The 27,329-nt window shown below is 41.1% G+C and overlaps 1 protein-coding gene across 2 annotated transcripts in view; it reads left to right on the top strand.

The window, feature by feature from the left end:
* The first annotated feature begins 8,988 nt into the window (after positions 1-8,988).
* The window catches only part of ANKRD50 (ankyrin repeat domain containing 50), a 39,687-nt gene continuing 21,346 nt past the window's right edge, over positions 8,989-27,329 (top strand). Inside the window, exons 1-2 of one of the 2 annotated variants that reach the window (XM_063415014.1) lie at positions 8,989-9,201; positions 10,013-11,289. In XM_063415014.1, coding sequence (XP_063271084.1) covers positions 10,814-11,289 — 476 coding nt within the window. In that variant the 5' untranslated portion in view covers positions 8,989-9,201; positions 10,013-10,813. Of the gene's footprint in view, positions 9,314-10,012; positions 11,290-27,329 lie in introns of both variants that reach the window. The other variant, XM_063415015.1, reaches the window with a different exon arrangement.

Here is a 27,329-nt window from a genome sequence, read left to right as displayed (position 1 = left end):
TCAGCACTAAAGTACTGGAGTGGTTTTTGCCAAGACTGAGTGGAGCCTTGCTGACAGTTTATCTTTGGCTTTTTTTCTGCTGCTTATGACTGTGCAGCAAAATGGACTTTGGAGTTTTTTTCCCAGTCTTCTTACAGGTTCAGGATCTCACCTATAAGGAAGTGAATAATGATTGGACTCAATGATCTTAAAAAACTTTTCCAACCTAAATGAATAAATTTGTGAATGGGTCTAACTGATAAATTTGTTTTGTTGAATACAGCATTTCAACAATAGACTCATTTTTGTTTGGTTGGGCTTTTTTTCCAGAGAAACTGTATCATCAAACTCATGCTTTTTACTCTTTTAACCTCGACTCCATTTGTATTTTTTAGAACTTTTTTTATGAGACTTGTTTCCAACAGAAAGCTATAATAAGAAGATGTGTTTCTCTGCATCTAAATATCCTTTAATCGTTTTGGGCAGTGTACTCCATAAAACAATCTCATAAACTCTCTGCTGCCTCAGCCAGGCCCTTACCTCCTCTCCCAGGTTCCATTTCAATTGTCTGCGTCAAAAGAGTTTTAACAGGATTTTATGAAGATGACACACACATCCCCAAGCCCTTTGATGTTGTGTCCCAGATTATGACTTCAGTTTGGATTTCTACAGTGTGCTAATACCATACAGAAAAGGCAGAGAAGGGTGTTGGGTAATGCAAGTTGAGTGGTAGGAGATCAGCAGATGATGAGCAGGAAGACACTCAGCAATGAACCATCACAGTGCTGGTGAAGAACTCTTTCAAAGCAATCTTCATATTTGTTTTCCAGCTCCCTGACTCTGACTGGGCCAAACTAAATGCTACCGAAATCCAAACTCCTTCAGAAAAGTCTGCATCTGCCAATTCAGGGGAATTTTTTGTCAATTACCAAAAAATGGAAAATTTGTGGAAGCTGTTGCTGTCATTAGTATTATTAGTACTATCTTGGGTTGTAGTGGCTTAAGACATTTCATAGGAACAGTCAACAAATATCCAAACTTAGTATCTGCCCTGAATCAATTTTATGTACTTTCTGAATCTCTCCTGAGTTACCTTTACCTTCTGAAGTGTCAGTAAATCACATGGCTTCTGTGTTTGGTAAGTGCAGAAATAACCGGTTTTCCTGGAAAACTGAATTCAATTTTACTCCATAAACCCCTGATTTTTTTTTCATGTGGGAAAAGAGTAAGTGGAAAAGGTAGTTGCTTTGATGCAAGTATGTGTCTAAAATTTTGAGTTATTTTGCTATGTTGCATGAGGAAACATAATTTGATTCTTTCCTTTTCATTCCCTTTAAAAGGAATTTTTTTGGATTCCTAAAATCCATTAGAATAAACAGTCTGGATGATGAAAAACAGAGCAAGTTTCTTATGTAGGGGAAGGGAATTAAATTCTGCTTATCAAATGACACTAATGACCAAACTAAATTCACTTCCACACAAAATGCACATGCTGTTTTTCAATCAACATTAATTTGTCTTTCTCATTCTATTTTCAAAGTCTAATGGGACATTTCTAAGGATATATTTTAGCTGCCTCTTCTAGATTCAGAAGATCTGCAATTAATCTAAGCAAACTTATCCAAAATATGCTCTAAAAATTCCTCATCTCACTGTGTCTCATCTGTGTTTAGAAATGTGTTAGAAATGGACTAATCAAGTGGTTTCATAGATGCAGTGAAACAGATTAAAAAATCTTTTATATTTACCCCTGTTGATTACAATTTGTCATGAATAATTTTATTTTCTGAGTGTCTGCAAGAGTTTAGTGGCCTCAGTTGGGGAAATAATATAGTTTATATTGCAATTTTTTTTTAGGATTATGCTGATTACTTGTATTTAGTAACTTTGTGGGCACAAAAATAATTCTGCAAGCAGTGGGTATGACTATTCCACTAGACCTTGGTGCGGCAGTGGAAGACGCTGAAACAGTTTTGCAGGGACAAAGGCCAGAGCTGTCCCATGAGGAATTTTGCCAGCAAGGGCCACCAGAAGAGCTCTGAACTTGCTCGTTCTGCTTCTGGCTCCACCAGTGCTCCCACTGAACTCCTGTAGGTGCTCCGTGTTCCTTGAGTCTCCTCATAAGAAAGGAGGATCTATATTTGCTATTTTGAGCATCCCTTGTGCTAAGGAACAAAGATGGGCATGATTGCATTCCATATTATTTTCCAAAGTGCTGATAAGTCTGGAAGCTGAGCTCATAGATAACCCCAAATTGCATTTGATCAATTTACCCTTTCAGGTAAAGCTCTGCAAGGTACAACGCTGCCCTGGCTTCACAGGAAACAGGCTGTGCTGGTGAAGATTGTTTAAAAGGACGGGCAAAACTACATCCTGCCACTTTCTCACCTCTGAAGTGATGATTTGCAGAGCCCCCACCAACTGAGAGGAAGGGCAGCAGTCAGTGCTAACTGACATGGGCAGCCTGCTTGCCAGCCCAAGGATTGCAGTGCAGTATTTAAAACACACAAATTCACAAATAGCATGAAACTCTTGAGCCAGGGTAAACTAGATGGAGAGAAAATACGTTAAAATGACTCATAGAATCACAGTGTGCCTTCTCATGTAAAAGCTTTTGAGCTACTACCGGCTTAGGGCAGAAGTTTGTAAGAGCTTATACAGCAAAAAGTATTTTAGTTATTTATTACTTCTGGTTTAGCCTAAAGAGTTTATGCTGATTCAATAACACATCAGTCAAACTTAGCTGGTTGGAGCAAGTTTATGCCTATCTTGTGTTACTGAAGTGGTACAAAATATTTTGGCAAACCTTACTTTAGCTTGCCATTTGACCAGGCATAAGAAAGGAGATAGGAAAGATTTACTATTTTTATTTTACTGATGGAGAAATAGAAGCAGGTAAGGCAACATGGGTTGCTCAAGATCACAGAACAGGTCAGGGCAAGTGTTCAGACACTGCCTGTAACACAGACCAATGAAAACACTGAGATTATGTGAGAAATATACTTACATAAATACATATATATATACATATACTTACATTATTTGTACACAAAATTTCCCAAAGATCACAGCTTATTCATGTGTTACATAAAGCAAATATTTTGTTAGGTTTCACTAGGTTTATACAGAATTTTGTGCCAGCATAACTTACTGTAGTTATTTTGAATACTCACATAAGAATCAGTTGCCTAACTACATAACAATTTCTTACATGCCTGGTCTGAGAATGTTACTGAATATACTTCTCGACCAACTCACAAAAAAAGTCACTTTCATGATTTAGTTTTCTCTTCTGACTTACTGCCATGGATTTTTTTTCTTACTACTCCACAGACATTTTCATGCCATCACTTAACAGCATCTAAATTCTTCCCTTCCCAAGGAACAGACAATTATATTTTCATCCAACAGGACAACTTATCAACTGCAGCACCTGTTTTCAAGAATATCATTGCTTTAGTGTTAATTTTGGCTGGCCTTGCACATTGTTAACTGTTATTAAATGGAATGGTGATGTTGTACCACAATTCATATTGCACAAATATTGGGTAACATGTTACTCCAAGGCAGGAGGAAGCTGAAGCAGATTCATGTTCCTGTACACACAGAAGTATTTGAAATTAGAATGACACAGGCTGGACAGACCACAGCACTCCAGAGCACTACATCAACATGCATTTCTTGGATACTAAAAGCAATTGTTTGGGATTTTTTGGGTTTTCATGTAGCTGGCTAAAATCTGCAATGCATTTTGCAGCCAACCACATGAATCCTTGCCTAGTAAGTATCAGAGGTTGAGTATCAATTATTAATCAGAAGATTCCTATCTTCCTAGTTCTGTGAAGATGCATATTTGTGTGTGTATAAATATTACGCATATATGTAAAAAAGATGCTGCAGCAAATCTTTAAAGCCAATGCCTGGGTTTTGCTCAAGAGGCATAAAAAGTGCCTCCAAGCCTATCAACTAAATTTAGTGTGCAATCCCCGTGCTACATTGGGAGGATGGTGCTCTCATGTCAGCACAGAGCAAGAAAAAAGCCACTCCTGAAGGAATTCAGAGGATTTAGACTGATCCCCTATTTTGAACAGTCATCTGGTGGAGTGTTTTCCTTGACAGCATAGCAGTGAGGAGCAATTGTACCAACAGGATGATAGTAGCACACAGTAGTAGATATAAGCACAGTTATAACTACATGTGATACAAATTGTATTTTCCAGGCATAGACAGCAGGTCTTTTGAGCATATCTTAATTCTGTTATTAAGCTGCAAAATGAACATCCACCACTGCTGGGTATTCAATGCACACATGTATTTGTTCAGAGGATGAGAATATGTGGATGCAAACCTCCTGCTTTCCCTTTTTTTGTGGCTAAAGGACAGACCTTAGCCCTTGGGTAGCAAGGAACAGAGAATTGGCTTTTCTCACCCAAAGCCTAATAGCCATTTCTCTACCAAAATGCAACTAGATTATGTTGTGTGGCAGTTCTGTAATGACCTAGAAATGAATGCTGTTAGCCTGGAAATGGGAACTATTTCCTTTTCAGGAAGAATGCAAATACAGCTCCCTCCTCTCCTGGCCAAGTGTTCCAGCCACCACATGATCCCATCCCAGATATTTTGTTTAATTTTGCTTCAACTTAATCATTCTTGCATCCTTTGTTCACAGAGCTCCAGTTTCAATAGATGGGATAGATAGTACTCCTACCCAAATTACCTGGTAATGAGGAAGGGTGAGGAAAGAGCTGAAAGGAACTATTATGTTTCCTGGCTATATTCTTATGTAAAAGAACACTATTGCCTTCACCTATTGAAAATCTAAATTGTGAGTGCAAGTCCCTGATAAGTAAGAAAAAAGAAAAAACCAACAAAACCAACCTGCATTATGTTCCTCTTTAAAAAAGACAAGAAGAAACAAGATGGTCAGCCTGGACTGAGTCCTTGAGGAGGTCAGGACACACATCCTTTCAGAGTCCATTCCCAAGTGCATGACTAAGTGACCGGCTGACTCTGAAGGATCTAATAATTATGAATAAGAACTAACCAGCCCTTTCTGAGGCCTTTGACATCCATCCCCTGTAGCATTATTTGGAGCTGAGGGATTCTGACCTTGGGCAAAGGATGACCAGGTGGATCAGAGACTGGCTGTGGGTGCCAGACTGGACATGGGCCACTCATGAACAGGACTTCCAGGTGATTTTGTGAAGGCATCTTATATGATACAGAGAGTCCCAAGATTAAAGTGCATCTCATGCTTTTGCCTGAATACTTCACGTGATAAGATTTCCACTATTTGCTTGGGAAATTATATATTTTTTTTAAGTTTATATTCCTATGTTATCCTAAGTCTGCACTATCTTTATTTACCATCAGCCTCACTATTTTTACCTGTCAGAGAATAAAAGTATCAGAGTTAAAAGATAATGATGCATGAAAATCAGGAACTCAAAAGTTACAAAAGTAGCGATGAAATGACTACAAAAATGACTTCTCCGTGTTTAAACAGATAATCACGCCTCAGGCCCACCCTTGCAAAACATTTATTTCTGGATGTGAATCACTGCCTGCCCAAAGCTCTACCCAAGACATGACGAGCTCGCAGGGATTTGCAGCCGCGCTCCCTCCGAGTGCAGCGCCGGCTCCGGGCTGGCTGGGACGTGCGTGCACCCCGACCACGGACCCCAAGGGCTGAGTCATGCACCAACCACCACAGAGCCAACCTGGAAACGGCGCTCCAAACTGCACACAAAGCCAGCTGAGGTTTGTGTACACGCAGGACGGCTCCCATTTTGATGACTTCAAGATCAGCCTCACGCGTGCCTTTCTCATTGCAATGCATTATGTTCTGTTGTCCGTCAGGACTGCCTGCTTTCATGTCCAAATATCACACTGAAACTGTTGAAATAATCAAAAAGCATGGAGCAGTCTTTCCTAATACTCTGCAAAAGATGTGGCAAATCATTTGGAAAGCATAAAAGATTTTTGCTTAACCCACCCTCTCAGGTTTTTCCAGTGTTACTGCAGACTTCTTTAATGCTACAACTTTTTGTGCAGTCTTTTCTCTCAAAGTTTCTTCTTTTTTTAGCCTTAACCAGCTAAATACAAAACCATTCCTAAAATCATACACAACGCAAACATCCCATCATTTAAAATCAGGCACCTCGGTGTGGCTTGGATTAACCAGGAAGTTCCCAAAGCTTCAGACCACTGAGACGAAAAGTATACAGCATTTTGAGGTGTTTTTTTGGGGTTTTTTTTTTTTTCCAGATAGGAAATTTTGCTCTGTTTCATCTTCTTTTAGGCCTTATCTGCCAGCCTTGTAGCCTGCAAGGTTGCCGCCAGTTAGGCCATGGCTTGTTTGCTATCTGTGTCAAACTAAGTTATACAAAACCACAAAAATAAGGTTTGGTTCTTATCCTGATACTGTCTCCTTAACTACAATGTTGCACAATTGTATCAGAAATATCTGACCCTTAGCTATAATAATTCACCAGGATGATGTCATCTGAGCTGTCACCTTAGGTATAGGAGGTACTATGCAAATAATCTTGATAACAAAATGCCTCCCTTGCTTTTGAAGGTAGACTTCAGGGTCTTAGCTTCTTGTGTACAGATGAAAGATCGTGGCAGCGCCTCTTCATGAAAACCTTGGGGTTTTTAACCCTTTGAACTTATTTTCAGGATTTTTTTTCTTTTTGTCCAAAAAATAAGGATTTACCATTGAAAGTGTTTATATGCTGTTGCTTCCTAGTAGTAATCTGGGGGGAGGTCAGTGCAAGGACATTCACCTTTAGCTTGTACATAGAAAAATTTTGAAAGGTCATGCTTTGGACTTTGAAAGATTTTGCCTAATTATACTTTAGGCCTGCCACATTTTTTTCCAACTTCTGTCCCTCTCTCCCTCCCCTTCTCCTTCTTCTGTTTGTAATTCCAGCAAGTATTTCATACTCCTGATGTCAGCTGTAGGAGTGATATCCTGAAGGGAAACTTAGCTCAGATGCAGTGCCCAGCAGTTAGCTTTAGGGGGTTGATTATTTTGTGTCCTCTGTACCACACCAAAATCAAATTCTTGTCATCTGTTTTAGGATTTATATATTAGCATGGAAAGGTTAAGTATTTTCACAGTTATCTATAACTCCATGATGCGTACACTTATATATCTGATTTCAGTAAACCATGCTGTTATTGCACCTGCCTCACTATATTCACATCGGATATTGTGAAATCTGACAGCGCCTTTTCATCAAAATTGGGTTTTCACTTGTGTCTTGGTCAACAGAAAGGCAGAAGTTGCATTTTTCCCTGAATCTCATCATTGTCCAATTTCTTTTTCTTTTTCCTCCTTGGGTCACCTACCAGTCTAATGCTTATGCCATGATCTGCTTCTTAACACGTTGAATCTGCAATTATTTCTTGTGGGTTTTTTACCTTTTCTCTCTGTCAACTTTTTTCTCTAGCCTGCTCAGCAGACTAGAGCTGAAATCCCATCACTCTAACCATTATCTGTCTCTATCCCTTTATTGTTAAAAGAAAAAAAAATGAAAAAAGAAAATATTTTACAGTTCAAAGTCTGTTGAACTTGTATTAGCATTCGTTTTGGAAGTCTTGAGTTCCCACAACATTTCAAAATGGAAGGGTGGTGCAGCTGGGAAGAAAAAAGAAAAGCCTAGAGAAGATTATGTGCCAAGAGTGTAGGGTTAAAAAAACTCCAACCAAGTCAGAAAGCTTAAAAAAACCCCAAAACAAAACAACCACACAAGATTTTCTCATTACTAATCTTATTTCTGTTTCTCCCCCACTCCCAATTGCTCTGCGAATTTGTAATTCACTGCTTCCAAAGGTTCTTCAAACTTGTTCTACTGGTTTTCAGAAGCAGACAGACTTGTTTTCCTAAGCTCTTCAGTACACCAACTGAATTTATTTAATTTTTCATTTTGCTCCTGCAAAGAACCCCGGGACGCTCCTTGGAGGGCCCTAAATCACTCCGTTGTCTCCTATGGATATATTCAGTGTGTACTCCACAATGCTGTAATTACCTGGTGTACGGAACCACACAGAGCCGTGCTAAAATGAAGGCAACTATTTAGCAACCATAAAGACCTTGATCCTTGATGGAAAAGTGCCTTATCATAACTAAAGCAGCCAGCTGGAAGGGGAGCAAATGTTAATGAAAATCCTTCCCTTGCTCTATCACAAAAAAAAAAAAAAAAAAAAAAAAAAAAAAAAAAAAAAAAAAAAAAAAAAGAGGAGAACAGTTGCTTTATTGTCATGGGTGGAAGGGGCTTCACAAGGGCCTCGTAAAGGTGTCCTGGAGCAAGATCCACCCTGTTTTCTTTCATATCCAAGTTGTCCTGGAGGAAGTTCTACTCTGGTTTCTTCCATATTAAGGTCCCTGATTCCAAGGGTTTGTAGGGACCCACAATCTGTAACGCTCTAGTGTCACTTTACCGTGGTCTAAGATGTGGGACACCTCTTGGAGCTCTCACAGTCTTGGAAATATGATTTTTCGATCTATGTATCCCCAGAAGCAAGGTGGGGAAGGTGGAAAAGGTTCAGAATTGGTGCTACGATCTGGGGAGGCTGTCAGAGCGATTAATGGGAGTTCTGCCTGAAACGAGCCAGTTCTGGGGCACAAGGAGAAAAGGTAATGAGAAAAATCAAGCTCTGAGGTCCGTGCTCGGTTCAGAATTAAGACTCAATAAGGTTTTAATGTGAGGGCCTGTGTCAGCCCCGCGGTAAGAAGGGCTCGCCCCCGGCCAGGACCTTTTCCCCGCAAGTTTCGCTGCCGCGGAGCGGGGCCGGGACGGCGCCTCAGGCCCGCGGCGGGGGCGCGGCCGCCCCCTGCAGGGCCGCGCCGGGAGGCGCCGCGGGAGCGGGCGGGACGGAAAGCGGCCCCGGGGCCGGGACAAAGCCCGGGGCGGCGGTGAGGGGCACCGCCCGTCTCCCTCCGCCCCGCACTACTTCGCCCCAGATGTCCCCACGCCGGAGGGGAAGGGGGGCGGGCCGAGGCGGGGCCGGGGCGGGCGGAGCGGGGAGCGAGGGAGGCGCCGAGCGGGGAGAGCACCGGGCGGGCTGAGGCAGCCGCGGAGCGGGGTGGCCGCGGCCCTGGCACAGCGGCGCCCGGGGGCGGGAGCCCAGGGGCCGGGCGGAGGAAGAGGAGGGGCGCGGGCAGCGGCGAGAGGAGCCGTCTGGAGGAGCCGCTGCGCCGAGGCGGCCACCGAGGTGAGCGAGCAGCGGGAGGAGGCCCCTGCCCGGGTGGGGCTGACACCGGCCCCGGGGTTGGGGGGTCCCCGCCGGGCGCGGGGCGGTTGCCTGGGTCGCCGTGCGGAGCCGGGTGCGTGCGCGGCGGAGGGCGGCGGGCACGGGGCGTGTGGCGCCGCGCCGGGGGACCAGAGGCGGAGGAAGGGCTGGGGCGCTCCCAGCTGCCCGGGGGTTTTCCCGGAGGGAGGTGGTCGCGCTGCCGAGCGGCTCCCGAGCCGTGCCTGCGCGGCGGTGCCCGGGCTGGCAGGGCGCGGGGCTGAAGCGCAGCCGGGCTCGGGCGGGGGTGCCGCGGAGGGCGCGGGGCGGCGGCGCGGGGTGTCACGCCGTGACCCCGGGGCTGCCGGGCGCCGCTGCCGCGAACAAAGGAGCGTGCGGGGAGCAGCGCTGCCCTGCTACACAAACTCCCGAAAACGCCCGCAGCCGGCAGGAGGAAAACGGGGTGAGGACGGGATTCCGTGATGAAGCCTCGCTAGGAGGAATGTTTCTAGGATGAAAGGATATAGTCAGTTCTCCTAGGGAGAAAATACAAGACTTGCTGTGGTTTTGAGGGCACTGTCATATGTGCTCATTGTTTATTGTTGGGTTTTTTGCATGTGGCTAATCATACCTCGTAAGAATAAATTTTCTTTTAAACGGCTCTCTTGATTAATTTAACAGTATTAGCAAAAATAAGGAATAGGAGCCCTTGACTTTGGTCTTTGTTGTCTGCATTTGCAGCTGACTGAATTATGACTTGCATGTAGGGTTAAAAGTGCTGTCTCCTTTATTTCAGAGCTCTAGGGGAAGATGTTGTCTCTTCTGACATCTTGCGATTGAGATACCTGAGAACAGGTTCAGTAAGAATCCAAGTTCCTGAAGAAGACACTACGAATGTATTGAAATAAGAAGCTGTAAACATGTTTTTTCCCCTGTCGCCTGTACTGCCTAAGAAGCCGTAATGTGAAGCACTTCTCGGACACTGTCCCAGTTGTATGAAGTCTGCAAAGCTCACTGTCCAGACTGGCTGCTGTAGTCAGTGGAACTTGCCACGTTTGTGGTGTGTATGTAGTACTCTGAAGAGAAATCACTTTTTTTATGAAATTCCCAGAAGGAACATTTTATTATGGACAGCTTTTTTTGTATGTATATCCAGAGAGATTAATGCCTAGAGTTGAAAGGCATTTAGTATACACTGCAAAGTTGGCTTTCCCTCAGCTTTTCCAGATGTATTGTCTCCCCTGTACACTGGGAACACACACAACTGCCTGAACCACAGATGCAGCCATGGAGCTGTGTGAACTTGTGAGCCACACCAGAAATCTTGCTGAGGGCTGGTCCCAGCCACCGCTGCACGATGTCAGCTGAGCTGTGATTGTGCCATGCTGATCCCAGCACAGCACACGGATGGAGTGACACCCTTCCTGCAGAGGAGAGGCTGCTGAGTTTTACAAGGAAGGGTGACTGGTTGCTGTCACTTCTGTCAAGTTCTGAGCACGAGATTGTCCTGTGCCGGATAAGCGCGCGTCTCCCCGCTCCTGAGATGTTGAAGATGTCCTGCAGCTTATGACACATCCAAGAGAAGAAGCTTTATAAAATGGCTCAAACCAGCTTGCTGCAGGGAAAGCACTTTTACTGTAGGGAGTGGGTTTTCCACAAGCTTCAGCACTGCCTCCAGGAGAAAGCGAGCTGCACTGGCAGTGCTGCCAACAAACCATCTCTTGTAGCGAATCCTGGGAATAACAGTGGTGTCTCTGGGAAAGGAGCTGCCTGGGGTGTGTTGTTGGTAGGAGGGCCCGGTAGTGGGAAGACAGCCCTCTGCACTGAGTTACTGTGGCCAAGCTCACCTGCAAACCTCCAAAGAGGCTTACATCGCCAGGCCCTGGCCTTCCATTTCTGCAGGGCCCAGGACTCTGACACACTCTGTGTTGGAGGCTTTATTAGAGGTTTAGTCACACAAATATGCCGCAGTGGACTGATCCAGGGATATGAGGACAAACTAAGAGATCCTGCTATTCAAAGTCTCTTGCAGCCCGGGGAATGTGAGAGGAACCCTGCTGAAGCATTTAAAAGGTAAAAACAAATTTAAAAAAAAAAAAAAAAGCTATTGAAAACAAACCCAAAATAGAACAAACAAAAAAATCTGCTGTTTAGGTCTTCCTTCCAGTGAGCCTAAGATGCAGATAGTTTAAAACCTATTTGTTTCATGGCTTGTTATCTCTGTCACAGCGTGCAGACTTACCATGGAAAAGTCTAACTTTGTCATTATAGCTCACATAAATAAATATTTACTTTTAAAACAAAGTTTATTATTAATAGTGAATTTATTTACATTTGTATATTAGTACCCTCAGATGTAACTGGGTGTTTTGGAAAGACTTGAAAGTAGTTGACTTCAGAGTGGAAAATATCTAGTCCATGGTCTCCCATGTGCCATAGAGGTAGGGCAGTTGTCATTCACAGACCTGAAACAGATCTTACAGGACCCTTGGAAAAGCTTCCAATAACATGCTCTGTCTAAGAGGAAACTGGGCTAATGGATCTCTGGGTCTGGTCCAGCACATCGGTTTTATGTTTGTCTAAAAATATGTGGTAGGAAAATGTCAATTAACTCCTTATGTTACTTCTCACAATATGCACAGATTGTGTCAAATCTTTATTGCTGCTTCTTCTGCAAGTACTTCTAAGTGTTGCAGGGATCAGAAATTGATCAAGAGGGCTCAGTCTGCCCCTTAAGAGGTTTGTCAGCTCAGCTGAATGCAAAAGAAACGGATTTTTTTTAATTACTGCTCCCCAGCAAGCCATAGTCTCCCGAGTATGTCACTGATAATTCTGTTTCTGTGAGGATAAGGATATTTGAAAGGCTATATTACATGTATATAGCATGTATATCCATAGACAGGCTTAGAACAATGTACAGTCTTGAGCACAGCCTGTGTCAGTGTGTCTCTGGTCTTTATTCCTTTGGGTCACAGTGAAGGAAAAATCATGAAGGGTAAGGCTTGTCTTCATCAACTGAGCTTCAGTTGATTGTGTTGCCAGTATAGAACTTCTCTGAAATATTGATTAAATGGATTTTTTTTGTACTGTGTAGTGTTGTAACTTTTTGTAGTACTTGAGGGTTTATTGCCTGTTTCCAGTATAAAATTCCTCCCCTCTAATTTTTCTTTCCTGACTACTAGGATTGTGGAGACAAGTACTGAGGATGAACAGTAGTGCTTGCTCTCATTGTTATGGTGGTATAAAAGAGCCTTCTAGTTCTGATGGCTGTTATGTCCTTGCCTGCTGAATAAACAGGATGCATGTCTACATTGTTCTCAGTGTAGTGTCTTAAATAGTCTAAACCCAGACTAGTTCTGGATTTTTTGTTTGCTGCTAAGTGAATATGCAACTTCTAACAGCTATTAAGGGTTCTAATTTGAGAGGTATTAAGCCCTCTTAAATTCTAATGAGTAAAAACTGGGTACAATTAAGCGTCTATAAATGGAATAGGAGACTGGTCATCTAGCTTCAGGCAGTCTTCTGAAATCATGAAAGTGGATTAATCTGGTGAGTAAGAGCCTGTTCATGTTTAAAAGTGTATTACAGAGAAATCTTACTAATTTAGTACAGGCAAGTTCTCAGTAAGAGTTGGAATCCTTCCTCTGTTCTAAAAGTGATTTCCTTACTGCACAGAACAGAAGCTAGGTAAATGTCTTTAGACAAAAATGCAACCTAGAAATATAAAATATAAGAGATATTTATTTAGACTGATTTTTATCTACATCGGGTTTAATGATGGGCTGTTTTGAGTAGATCAATATACAGGGCTCTTGGTTTTGTACTGGAAAAATAAAATAGGCACAACATCTAGCAAAAGTCTTTTCCTTCTCAAATTTTGCAGCGGTGATTGTGAACTCCCATTATTACACTGAAAATACTTATGGGGTAGTACAACAGCTTCAGTCAAGGAGATTTTTCTTTTCACCCTTTGTGTATTCCATTGCTCCCACTTATCCTGATCTCCTGCTCTCAAAAGCAGCTGTGGTGGATGGTCTTCGTTCTCCTGTTTCAGGTTTAAGGGAGATGAGGTGTTGGAGACAAGGTGCTGTGCTGGGAATATAAGTTTTCAGCACTGTGGCAGGGGACCAGGAGGTTGCTGTTGACAGCAGCACCACGAGCTTGTTCTGCTAGGTGATACAATCTCTGTCCACAAACAAGAGGCACTTGGCCACCCCCCTTCCCACCATCAGACACCTCAGACATTTGTTTAATTGAACCTTTGTTAGTGTATAAACTGTAAAAGGAATGTTTTCACAGAATTATAATTTAAGATGTTCTGTGGTTTCTAAGACTAGCACTGAGCACTTCAGTCCTCTGCTCTGGTGTGTTTATAGTTTATGTCAAGTGAAAGTTGTTGTAATGTGAAATGAGTTCTAGGAAGACTTAACCAGTCAGATGATTGCATCTCTCATTGTGTAAAGGCACTGAAGAAGCACAAAGTGCTTGTCTCAGTGCTCCATCGATTTTTGCCTTATTTTAGTTTATTCAGTAGAACAGGGGAAAGCGTTTTCTTTAAAGGCACTGTCAAATTTTTCCTCTGCTTTTCACAGCTGCTCCAGACCCAGCCATGTATTCATGGCCTAAAATGGAAAGGCGTCTCTTCATAAGTGCTACACAAGATGATACCACTCTATTTTTGTGCTAATTGTCCTGGAAATACCCAGAAAGAAAAGCTTCCCAATGTCTTGTAACATGCCAGTTGATAAACAATATAAAGTTTGTTAGTTAAAATAGTGACATGTTTTTCCTGAAGGATGTTTCTTAAATAGATTTTCAGCAGTCCTGATGGTCATAGTGATACAAGTGCAAGTCATGACCCTCAGAGTCAATAAGTTTCTCATGCGATTTAAATGTCTCATCTTAAATTTTTAAGCTTTAAATGCCCTAAAATTTTTTTCAGGGGCAGATCTTGCAGTTTTAAAGAACCGGAAGGGCTGAATTATACAAATGTATCTAGCATTTGGCATTTGTTGCTGCACTGACAGCTGAGAGAACAGCTACTTACAGCACTTGTCTTATCAGGCACTCAGTGCTGGAGCAGAAAGCAGCTTAAAATCTGAGGGAGAGGGCTGGACCCTCACACTCAGATTTTCAGTGAAGGTAAAGCAGGAGGGAAGGAAAAGATGTTATAGACACCAGAAGTTAAGAAATTATGTGATAAACAGAGAATTTAACTCAAAAGGTCTATTAGGCTCTTCTTCCCTATTGATACAGAAAAGTTCTGAGTAACCCAAATTTTGCAATGTATCTCTAGAGTTGTTTTAGTTTTGTTGCAGCAAGTTTATGCTTCCAGTGATTTGGTTGAATACAAGCAGATACCACTTATCCAAGGCCACGAGGGCCTAGAGGAACTCTGATATAAACTGTGGATAATGCTGAAATTTGTGTAAACTAGGCTGTAGAAAGGCATTTCCCTTGTATTCCTGGTTTATGTTTTTCAGACAGAGGAGATGACACTGAACACCTTCAGACAGTAGGGAAAGGCATATAATTCCCATGGCTGTGCTGCAGTTGGGATCAGTGGTGGGAGGCAGAGCTTGCTGCATTCACAGCCCAGAATGTGGCTGTCACTAGAAGTGTGAGCATAGTTTACCCTGCAGAGTTGATTTGTTTTGTAGCCATTGCTCTTGAGTTTGAAAGATACAAAGAAGTATCTTTGAGCTCTTGAGTTTGAAAGACCAAAGCTCCTGGGACAGAGAATTTAGAGGTGGAAAGGTCTTAAATAACATCATGTTTTTAAATTTCCACCGAACTCGTCTTTAGTGTGTGTTGGTCTGGTACAGACTTAAACCAAACTTTGAATTTTGTTTGGGTGTGTTGCTGCAATTAATAAATCACAAAAAATGGTGAATTTTCTCATCTCCCAGCAGGCTGATGCAGTGAAGTTTCTTTCCACCTTCTGAGTGTCTTTGCAGGGAACTTCAAATCTTGTGAGACTTTTCACTCCTTATTTCTCACATACGGAATTCGGGTCAATGATGTCCAAGAGTTTCTTGCTTGTGAAGTATCCTAACATTTTATTACTAAAGTATTTCTCATACAACTACTTTAGTGTAAAAGGGTCTAAGTGTTTTTTATCACGAAAAAGAATGGAGCTGTGAGTTCCAATTTCCACTTACTACACTGCTAAAGTTGCATTCCCATGCAAGTAGATGTCCCTGATCAGTAGAGACCCAAAAACCCCAGAAATTTTAAAAAAATAAATCCACAAAACCAAACCAGAAAGAGCTGCTGAACAAATATATTAAAGAGCTTTGAAAGAAGTTTTCTCAAGCTGATGTTGCATCCTCTTTATCAAAAATGAATATAGGGAAGCTGTACCCCAGAGCTTAAGTACCCTTCTTCAGAAAGGACACGTTCTGTGCGTGTTGGTGCTAAATTCAGTGCAGTGGTTCCTTTTGCAGATTCTCAGACTATCACAGCTTTTCTTCTGCTTTAACTCCTGATCTCTGTGTGCTCAGCAGATTTGCCTTGTAATTTAACATGACCAATAATGTTAAGTGATGTAAAAAGCCAAACAGTTTTATAGTTCTCTAGAATATGCAAATACCTGTAGACTTGAGTGTAAGAGGTGTGAGAGGTCATGTAAGGTTCTCTCCTGACTGCGAGTTTGAGGCAGGGGTTTATGTTGATTAAATGTGAAAGTGTTGTGTGAGTCACTCCCTTGGACAGCATTGAAGTGCTGCAGGTCTTGTGCCAATTTTTGTTATCTATGTAAAGTTTCTTCTGCCTGCTTGGAGAACTCCAAAGGATTGAGCCTCTGGTGTTTTGTCTTTGGCAATGTGATGGAAACCTCACAAAGGGCAGAATTCAGAGGAAAAACCTCTGAGTGTCAGCCAGTGCTAACAAGCATTTCCTACCCCCAGCTCTTCATCTGTATTGCCTTTCCATGTTACTAAGTTATTTATTTTCTTCTTCCCTCAAGAGTTGTGTATCATCAGAAAGTTGCAAATTGTAGGTGGTAGAGTTTTTACTCCTATCTAAATGATACGGGGTAACAAGTTATATTTCAAGTTCTGGATTCTTTGCCTGACTATGTAGAAAAACAGTGGTTTGTTCAGTAAACCTTCTGTGACTTTTGTCCAGGGACTTTCAATCTGCGGTACTGAAATGCATTTTTCCTGCTTAGATGAAGGAAAAGATTTAGACATTGAGTTGTAAATGATAACAGATGAAGTGTGAAGAAGCTGTTCATTTTTAGAACTCCTTGTACCATCTTTGAAGTCAGTAATATAATTAAAATTATAATGGATTGTGTAGGCTTTATTGAACAATTAACTAGTGAGCCTTTTGCCGGTTTGGAGTAGCTTACTCTTAATTGCAAAAATCTGAAAGCATTTTGGAGTAAATTTGAGATGAATTAGGAGTATCCTGACTTTAATGGGTTTTGATATTGCACCCTACAAACTTAGGGGTTTTCCTTCCAAGTGAATTAACAATGGTATGTGCTTCTACTACAATTTGCAGCACCCAGGTTCTGAGACTGCTGTGAAAAGGTGAGAGGGAGCACCTTGGAAACAGTTAAAGATACCTGAGCTTGGGCTACTGGAAACCCAAAAGCTGCTGGCATTTCTATCAATTTACTCTAGATGACATTAGTAATTCAATATTAATCTTTTATAGATGATAAATGACTCAGTTTTTCTCACCCAGGTCTCAGACTGTCTGCGAGTGATCTCCCTCTTCTTCTCTCATCCACTTTCTTCTGGAAAGGGCTGCTACAGAGCCATTCTCTCTGCTTCCAGAGCTTCAGTACAATCTTAGGAGCTGGAGCTTTCCAGTGGTTGCAAGAAGGGTGTGCATTTATAGATTTTATCAGACTCTCTTAATTTTGTACAGCTATAAATAGTAGAAACAAAGGCAAGGACTAACTGCATCCCGTTTCATGCAAAAAAGGATCTGAATGGATAATAAATTAATTTACAAGACCCCTTAAAGAAGAAAGCTGTTAAACCTCCAGTGTGTTTGTTATACATTTACCAGATGTAAAGTTCAAATGTGCAGTTGACTGACTTGAATCTTTAGAAGGTTGGAAGGAGAGCTCAGAAAAATCAAGTCCAGTATCTCCTTCACCAGATAGAAAAAATTGAAGATGCTGGCTTCATCTGCTCTTATGCTTCACAGTTCTTCTAGGAAAAAAAGCATATGTTACCCTGAGTTGTTTTTTTCTTGCTATAATCCAAGTTTTTTACTACTTAGGGTGTTCTCCAGGGACATGGAGAATAAATTCTTTCTTTCCTTTTTGGAACAGCCTTCTACATCTTTGAATATAGCTTTATTCACTTTCATCTCAGCCTGAAATTAAATGATCAATTTTGTTATTGTGTCCTCAGAGGTCACACCTAAGAATGTGGCATTAAAAAAATCCCTTACCTAAATAAAAGGTTCAGTTTCTGAAGGGAATCATTCTTACCAATGTTGTAGATGTGTAAATAGGCATCCTACTTCTGTACTTTCCCAGATTTTTGTCCATTCTTAACGTCTTATGCTTGACTAGAATCCTGAAGCTAGTTGGACCCAAGCCTAGAAGAGCTTGATCTGATAGAAGATTGAGTTCTTATTTTAGTAGGAGTTTTCAGTTAAAAAACAAGATCATTACAGTTAAAATCAAGTTGTTTTATCTGTGATTTACTCAATTCTCAAGAATGATGATGGCAAGATACCAACTGAAAACCATATAAATTTATGGATGAGATGAGAAACTATTTCTGTAAGAGCATGCCACAAGAGGTTAAAAAGAATCTGCCAACTCAGCCTGTCTTTCCAGTGGAGTTAGAGAAGGTAAATATGCTCTTGTGAGAGCATCTTGACTCTGCTGGAGTTTCTGAGTATGTCTGTGTAAGTGGACCTTTAGACTTTACCTGCTGCTGGTTTCATAGGAGGCTGTGTTCTGGTGTTCTCCAGACCATTAGAACCATTGAGCATTGCCTGAAGCTTAAGTACTTTGTGGCATGTTTCTCTTTAGGCTTTTCCCTTAAATCTGTGGAGTTAACGGGTCACGTAGCAGCAGCCAGTGTTTCTGCAAGAGCAAGCTGTATGTTCCTCTTTCATTGTATGGAAGCACAGCCTGCAGACTGAACATAATACCGTTTAAGGTTTTAACCTTTTCAGATTAAATTACCATAAGAAAGTTTCCCCAAGGCATTTTAATAATGACAACTTACATAGACCTTTTTGTCTTCTACTTCTATAGGCATTAACATTTTGGCTTTAATCAATGTGGCTCAGACTTAAACCTTACAGGTTTTCCTATAAGCTGTTTAGTTAGACGGACCCTCGTAGCAATTCTTACTTGTTAATTATTTCCCTTCCCTTCAGTTTTCTGTGCACATGTTCATAGCTTGTGCAAGGGTTTAGGTTTCTTTTCCTTTCTTCTTTTTCAATGAAAAAATGAAAGGGATTTGGAGGATTGTGAAGTAGAAAGGATGTAGTGTGTCTTATATACTGGGAGAAGATAGTATTGAAATCTTGCCTCCTGAAAGCAATGACTTGAAGAGGTTTCAGTTTCTTGAGTATATGTAGAATACACTGGGCATGGTGGGAAATCTTCTGTCTTTGTCCAGGAGCAGGAGTGTTTTAAATAGTTCATGCAAAGACACTTTGTGGTTGAAGAATGACTGCTGAAAAAGAAATAATCAGGCAAAAAAGGCAAGAAAATAATTACTTTGTCCCAATGATTGAGTTGTACAGGTGTTCAAAGGTATTGCAGAAAGGTGCCAGGAAGAATGGAGATGGGTTGGTTCCTGGTCTGCTTGTTGACATCAAAATGTGATAAGATGGCATGAAAAAAGAACTGAAAACAAGATCATGAAAAGAAGGCAACTGGGGAAATTTACTTGCTATCAAATTCCCCTCTCTGTCACATGTTTGCAGATAACCTTCACACAAATTGAAGACGGTGCAGGTCGAAGGCCGTCTGACTTTTGGGCTCAGTTGTAGATGCTGTTGTTTAAATTGATGGGAGTGAGAGGAAGGATGGAATAAGGGATCATATGTGAGTGGATTTGGAGTCCACAGACCACCAGCAGTGTCTCTTCCTTGGATTTTTTCTTGGTCATGTCCTAATAAGAGCTGGTAGTGCTTATGTGAAGGAGAGGTGTGCATCTGGCTGTGCATTGATGCAAGTTGTGTGCTACAGATCTGTGATATCTTAGAACACAAGAGAAGGAAAGGGCCCTGGCAGCACCTTATTTAAGGTTATTTGCAGCACCGTGGAATTGTCCTGGAAGAAAGAGAGCGCTGCTCAGAAGTTCTAGGTCAGTAAAGGAAAATACCAGCAGTGCAGAGATGAGAGTAACAGGCAGGTAGGAATGAACCTCAGGAGGAAAAACTGTTAAGAATGGGATTACAGCATGATCTCCATCTTAGAGCAGTTAATTACCAAGTCTTGCTTTAACTACATCAGCTTTCCTGCAGTGATACTGAGCATGATACACTAGGCTGTCTATCCTTTTTCTACACTTTCCTGGAGTAGAGTTCAGCAGGACATTAGAGAAAAAGCTCAGTTTTTAGGTAAAGTGAAGCTGGTCCGTGATAAGAGAAATTGTGTCCTATGGGCTTTTGGATTACCCTGAATGATCAAAGTCTAACAGATGGAAACTTCAGCAGCCAACAGCATAATACCAAATTATTCTGTGTTTCTATACTTTTTTTTTTGTTAATTTTATTTTAAATTATAGTTTTCATCCACAGTAGGCAATTTGTGTACGAGTAATTGGAGAGGAGGAAGAGGAGGATGTAGTTTCTGTCACTTGTTCTGTTGTACCTAAGGCTAATAAATGTGAGGCTACAAAATCAGTTCCAAAGCTAAATGCACCAGATAGATTCAAGTCTACACGGTGCTAACCTAACAGTGTTTTTTGAGAGTAAATTATGGCGATAATACAGAAAGCATCAACTGGAGCTTTACAGGCAAAACAGAAACTGTATCTGCTTGGGGCTGGGGATGAAAAAACCCAAACCACAAGGTAACTGATGAGGCCCCAAAGTGATGCACGAGGAACAGATGCTCATTGTACTTTGTGCAGTATGGGAGAATAATTTTGAATGGGACACACGAAAGCTGTTCCATCTGTTGCCTCTTCAACTAAGTGCAATAAACATTAGGATAGTCCATTTTACTTGGAATATAAGATGGATAAAGATACATGGTAATACAGAGTAGGAAAGCTGTCTTGAGTGTGCTTAACTAAGAAGGTAAATTCTCAACAGCTTATCATCTGGTATTTGAGCAGAGGATTTTCTCAGAATGAGGTTGGACAGTATAATCCTGCAATCAGTTCAGCAGTGGAAGTGTGGGGTGCTTTTTGATGGTGTGCAAGACATGACACAGGCAGGTGTGGGACAACTTGATGAGGGAATGATGAAGATTTTTAAATGCCTGTTGTTGTTTAGCCTGGTTCTTCCAGGCTGGCAGTTGAAGAGCCCTGTGTTCTGAAGGAGCAGCTTACTGCTGAAACAGCCACTGCAGCTCCTCTTCTTTCTGCTTTCCAGTCAGTAGTGTTGGGGGTTTTTTCCCTTTGAAATGCATAGGAAAAATCTAATTTGGGGATTGTCAGACTGAACTGCAGTAATGATGGTGGCTCTTTCATTGTGTGTATTAATCTACTGTATTCTGTTTTATGATCATGGAATAATAGAACATTGTAAACTAGCATATAGCCTGACAACAGCCACACAATTGAATTTATTTAGTGCAGTTTTCTACATGCTTCATCTGGGAGTTCTTAGGTTTCTTTTTGTGCTTAGCATTTCTCTCATGCCAGCAAATACAATCATATACCTGGAAAGTAATACCTGTTCCTTCAGATGTGTTTATGCAGTGCATAAATAGAAACAGAAGAAAGAAAGGGATTTTTGCCTCTCTCCAAAACATAGAATTCAAAATGCCTACAAATTCAAATGCCTGTAAAGCTAAAAGAATTTCAACTCTGTTGTGTACTAATGTGTTCAGATAACACAGCTTATAGAAGTCCCATTTTTGTTTAACAGAGAAATATTAGTTTTGCTATGACTGGGGAATCAGGTAGTTAATAAGGAAAGCTGAAAAGACTGAATGTGTGTATATATACATATTTCATTTGCTGTACCTTTGATTTCATAAATTATTTAAAACTAGCCTTGTAATTTTAATACATTCTGTTGCATATATAAACTTGTTCATTTTCTTATTGTGATGCCCCACTCTTACATGTTGCATTTCAACCACAGGCTTTTGAATATTTGCAAAGTAAGTTATTATCCTAACTTTACATGTATGGAAAATAAGGTGCAGTATAGGCAATTCTCTCATTTCTACTGATGATAGTTTTTGGTCAGTCTGATTTGATGCTTTGATCTCATGCACTTGATCTAAAGTGTACGCTCTTTGACACCTCCTACTCTTTTTAAAGAGATGGATATGCAGGAAAAAATACCATTGAGAACTTAACTGATGCTTAATAGAAAGAAAAACATTGATTTTTTGGCCCTAAGTAAAGAGCTTTAAAGCAAAACCTGGTGGATGACAAATTCCAGGAATAAATCTAAATAGCAGCAACTTAGACAACAGCTTAAAAACTGGGGAAGGAGGAGGGGAAATTGGCTTAGTCATGTAGGTCATGGGACAGACAAGAAGATAAGTCAGGGAGTTATCAAATGTCTTGAGTGTCTTTATACTAATGGAAAAAAGGTAAGGGGTGAACAAGCAGAACTGGAAATTTTAGTGTACAGTCAAGATTGAGTTCAGTGCTCTAAAAGATCTGTCAGGATAACTTGCATAACAGGTATGTGCTTAAAAAAAGTAGCTTGTTTTGTCCGTAATATGCTTGCTTGTAGTTCCAGAATAAAGTAAAGAAATTAAAGCCACTGGAAAATCTGAATAAAATACAAATACCACATGTGGTGATAACCCTACCTGTGGGATTTCTGTTTCAAGGTTTGTTGGTAAGCCTGATCTTCCATGGACTGTAAATCAAACAACCTACAATTACCTATCAGACCACCTTGTGTGTCTAAGAGTTTACCGACTTTGTCCAAGTAGAGTTCTTGGGAACTGAGAGAGATGCTCACACCTCAAAATGGTGTCTTTTGTAAAATTACAAGTGCTTTACCCTACCAAAGCAGCAAGCTCAAGTAAGCTAAGCTGCTTTAAGGTAACGAGGGGCATTACCCATGGCATAGAATTTGGATGATAATGTGTGCACAGTTAAAAATTTGAATAACAAATAGGAGATAAACATCAGCTGGGGAAGGCATGATACAAGCAGTCTGCCAGTGACCAGACTTCTGATGTCAAAGAGGACAGAATTGCTAGTGGGGAGACATAAATTAGCTTCAGTCAGATTGGAAAAAATCAACTGAGGAAATAAAAGAAATCTTTTGGTCATAGTGACTATAAAATGATCTTAAATACATCTGTTGGGTTAACAGTTGGACTCAAAGGTCTTTTCTACCCTGAATGTTTCTATGATTCTTTGCTTAGAAGGGGAGGAGGAAGAACAACAAACTAAAAGATGGAGATGTTCACCATCTCAGAGGAATTGTGAGTAAGATCTGATGAAGACAAGTATAATGAAAGAAAGGAATTGGCTGGGAAGAGCACTGAGGTGTCAAAGCACTATATTAAATGTCTAGTTCAGTGAAACTGAGCTCTCATTGCTCACCTGTTAAACTCTAGCAGCAAGGTGGCAGAAAGAAAGTAGAGCAGCCACTAAATGTGAAAGTGGAAGAGTAATGTAAAAATGGAGCAAGACTGCAAGTTCAAGATGTGTTGATCATGTTTCCTGTGAGGTGTGTTTTACAAGAAGTCACTCCATATACATGTTAGCAGAAAAAAGACAATATCCACCAGGTGTTGGTCTGGTGTTCCTTGCCGGGGGGCGGGGGGGGGCGGGAACTGATAGCAGTAAGAAAGCTAAAATTTCAATGCTCATCTATATTGCTCTTTCTTTAAAAACAGTCATTTTGCAGTCAGATAACATAATTAAAAGTAGCAAGAAACAAGTAAGATCAAAGAAAAACATAGCCCAGGCCAAAAACCTCAAACAGATACCCAACATAGAATAGGTGAGATGTTCTCAAACTGTTACTGATTGTCTTCAAAGGACAGGTTATCAGGATTGCTGAAAATTCATAGTTGAAAGGAAAAATTCTGTATTTAGTGCCTTGATTTAAGGAGGGATATAAAAGGTGTGGGGAATTAGAAGCGTGTCAGTCGAAATGAAAAAATGCCAGAAGAAATAATCAGACAAACTATTTACAAGCAGCTGGGAGATAACAAAGAGGTGGAAAACAACTAACATGGTATGATGTGGTTTGGTTTTGATAAATTTAATGTCTGTTTGGAAGAGTCACAGGAGTGTGGATAAGGGATAACCATAAATGCCATCATGACTGCAGGAAGGCTTTGCTTGCATGAGACTGGTGCAAACAGGCCATGTGCAAGGTAGAACTATATTTGGCTACATGGAATATAAGATTAGTAACTGTATTTCATTATCAGAACTCCACTTTCAAGCTGACACAGCACATCATGATGGTTTCATAGGGGTCTGTCCTGTGTTTTTTTTTTTCTTTTCAGCCTGTCCCTTAATTCTGTCAGCTGACTGGAGAGAAATGGTTAAAAATTTGGGGTGCTACTGGCTTCCTTGTAACAGCCCTGGTGTTAACTGTGGGGCAGAAGTTATAGGGCAGGAAGTACAAGGTTTGAATTACAGGAAAGCAGGTAAAGGTTAGACACACGAAGGGAAGGAGAAAACTTCCTAGTTTCAAGATTATTGAAGCACCAGAATGGATTGCTTAGGGAGATATTACTGATTGGTGGAAATCTTCAGGAATGCCTAGGCTTGTATGTCAGGGATGACAGATGTGGAGCTGATCCTGCTGTAGGTAGGGAAGTGCACTAGGTGACCTCTTCATCACTATAAAACAACTGTGAGAGTTTGTGTAGAATACACTGACTTTTTTTTATATGTTACATGTTTGGGGGAAATGTTTTCATTGTCTTTTGTACTCCCCCTCTTTGCCTTTGGGGACACAGATTTTTGTATGTCAGACTTGGGAATAATCTAGAATATATTTTATATGTTAGCATATATGGCAAGCATATTCAATTTAAGATACAGTGAGCCTGCTCCTGGGTAGCAGTTGTGAATGGTTTCCAGCCACAGTTGTCTGTCCTTTGTAATAGCCAAGTTGTTTGCAAACTGTTCTGGGCAGTCCACTGTTACACCAAAATATTTGCTCTTAAGGCTTCTATTTTCTGAGATTTCAAGTAAATCCACAAGTAGATGCACTGCGGGTGCTTTGCAGCCAAAAATTACCTCTGTATTTGTGTGAGACGGTAGGAGGGCTCTAATCAGTACCCAGGGTCCAGCATGGCCTGTTTCTGTGGGACCAGTGGCGCTGGTTCCACCATAAACTCTGCTTTTGTCTGGCCCCATGCCCTAGAGCCGGCTTTTGTGCTCTCCTGGTGGGGCTGCAAGTCTGCTTTACAATTGCAGATAAAATCCAGGTTGCTACAAGACATTGCAAAATCAGGTATTGAGTTGCACAAGACTTGCCTGCTGTTTCTAATTCACTACTTCTGAAAAGGCCAGACCCTTGATTTACATCTGTGTACTTCACCTAGGGCTTTCCCAATAGGTGATTCTCAGGGTGGGTTTTGTCTTGTTTTTTTCTCTTCTGCTTTCTGCCCCTTCCTTCATCAGATTAACCATGGTTGGGCAGAATTGTTAGAGCCACTTTGTCTTCCTGTGCAGCCTGCAAATAAATAATTTACGAGAAACAGTAATCCGTATTACACTGTAGCCCAGGATCGTGCCTTAATTCCAGAGTTACACTTAGTCAGAAAGTCCTAATCAGCTGCAGTGCACTTTATCTTGTTGAGAAAGTACAGAGCAAGCACCTCGATAACCAGATCAGATCTGTCAGTGTGTACACAGGTGTGCACACATCCAACTGGGTCACCTCACTTTTGCCTTATGGGTTATATTTTGCACCTTTTTAAAGTGTGGAATTGTTCTGTGCTTCACAGGCCTCATATTTCATAAATATTGCCCGTTAGTTAAGGGTCCCATGTGTCTGTTTTTCTGGATGTTATTACCAGTATGAGCAGCTGGGCAATTAGTAAGAAGGAAGGGCCTGTGTTTCACATGTATATAGTGCCAAGAATTGGGGTGGTGATATACAGAGAACAGCTATTGATTTGATCATTAATTTCCCTTTTAATCATTAGCCAGAATGCATTATAAGGTAGGTAAAGAAGCTGTTTGTGTAAGTCATCCATAAGACATAAATGCCTTGTCACAGGACAAAATAAAATGCACTCCTCTACAAACAGTACTACAAGCAATTTGTAACGATGCTCTGGTTTTTCTTTCTGTCTGAATACAGCTGCTAAAAGTACTTGGAAAGAGGGTAATATTTCATCAGCTGAACAGAAGGAATTGTTAATTTTATTAGAAGTTAAATTCACCTTTTCTTTTTTTATTGTGACCTGTGCCCCAAATGCAGTTTGGAAAACAAAAGAGAAAAATGCAGCTATTGGTGTAAAAGTCTGTCTTTGCTGAAGCTTCTAACAGTCTTTAACAGCTTTATCTTCACTGGCTCCATGCTTTTAAATGCAAATTGAGAACTGGGGGTGGTGGGGACAGACAGCTTTAATGGATTATACTCCCTGCTAACCAACCCCTGGATTATTACAATATACAAATGAACGTGTGTCTGTAAGCATATGGGTAGCAAGCTCTGTTGTTTGCTGTCACTTGTGAGAATTTTTCAAGAAGAGATGATGAAAAAATATCTGGAGTTCACCATTTTGTTTTCTATTCTTAGGCACTGAAAACCTCGTACATTTACTCCATGAGCAGTGGAAGTAGTGACAACCCTATTGTATAGATTTGTGCCCTTGGGTACCTCTGTCCTTAGGTATCCTGCCATGGCCTGAGCTCCCCTCTGTAGTGTCTGTACAGCGTATTTCCTTCCCCTTTCCCTGGCATGCAGCTGCTCCAGCTCTTAGCTGCCCTGCAGAGCCTTCTCCTTCCCTGCGTGTTCCCAGCAGTGTGCTGGGGACAGCAGAGCTTCTGCTGCAGCCCATTTAGAGCTGCACGATGCAGCAGCATCAGGTTTCCTCTTAGTGGTTGGGATTGTTGCTAGGTCTCAGTGTGTGATTTTTAGGCAAAAATCCCTCTGCTTCTTATGTTGCTGGCAAAAATTACTACAACATTATGTAAATATAGTTGGCTTATTTACAGTCTCACTGTGCACTTCATTTTCCGTGTTTGCCGATACAACACAAATGGAAATAAGTGTGTTAAAAATTATATTGTAAAGGGCTGTGGTACATCATGTTGTAAACCACTTACAAGAAGAAAGATGCTTGTTAGGTTTTCTGAAGATTGAGATGAGCACTTAGAGAATTATTTTGGTATACACTGGGTATTGTTAAACTTTTTATAAATAAATACATATACGCAAACACATAGATCCGATACATATATAGGCATATTCCTGATCAGTGTGCAGGGTTTAGGAATATGACAAATAGCTGTTGAATTTCCTCAAGGACTCTGGTGTAGAAACATGGGAAAAGGCAGGAGGAGGCTATGTGTGGAATAACTGTGTTTTCTGCCTTTTCACAATCTTTTTTTGGAAAGAAGAGTTTGTAAATTCCTGATGCAGAGCTCTGGGATGGTGCTTCTCGGGAATACAAGTTGGAAATACTGAGATACAATCTCATGGGAAGTGTTTCAAAAAGCAGTTTGTTAAAGCATTGTTAAACTGTTTAGAAAAAGAAAGGTAAGAGCTCAGTAGTAGTACAGCAGATTTCCAAATATGTCATTTCCGTCACAAAATTTGAAGTGTGTCGTGCTTTGCTGAAAGTAGCAGCACGTGGAGTCTGACAAATCAGCGGTAGCGGTTGTGTTTTAATTTGGGATTTTTTTTCCCCCTGCTGCTTCTGGCCTGCTTAGGAGATGATTTTTATACATTTGTTTTTGTGTTTGTCAGTAGCAAATGCTGGCGGCTGGGTAGAGAAACAGGAGCCCTTTTAGGAAGCTGCGCTCCCAGTTTAAGTGGGACATAGCTGAATT

The sequence above is a fragment of the Prinia subflava genome, chromosome 18, assembly GCF_021018805.1.
Source record: "Prinia subflava isolate CZ2003 ecotype Zambia chromosome 18, Cam_Psub_1.2, whole genome shotgun sequence".
Classification (NCBI taxonomy): Eukaryota; Metazoa; Chordata; class Aves; order Passeriformes; family Cisticolidae; genus Prinia; species Prinia subflava.
This window is presented reverse-complemented; position numbering and strand designations above follow the sequence as displayed.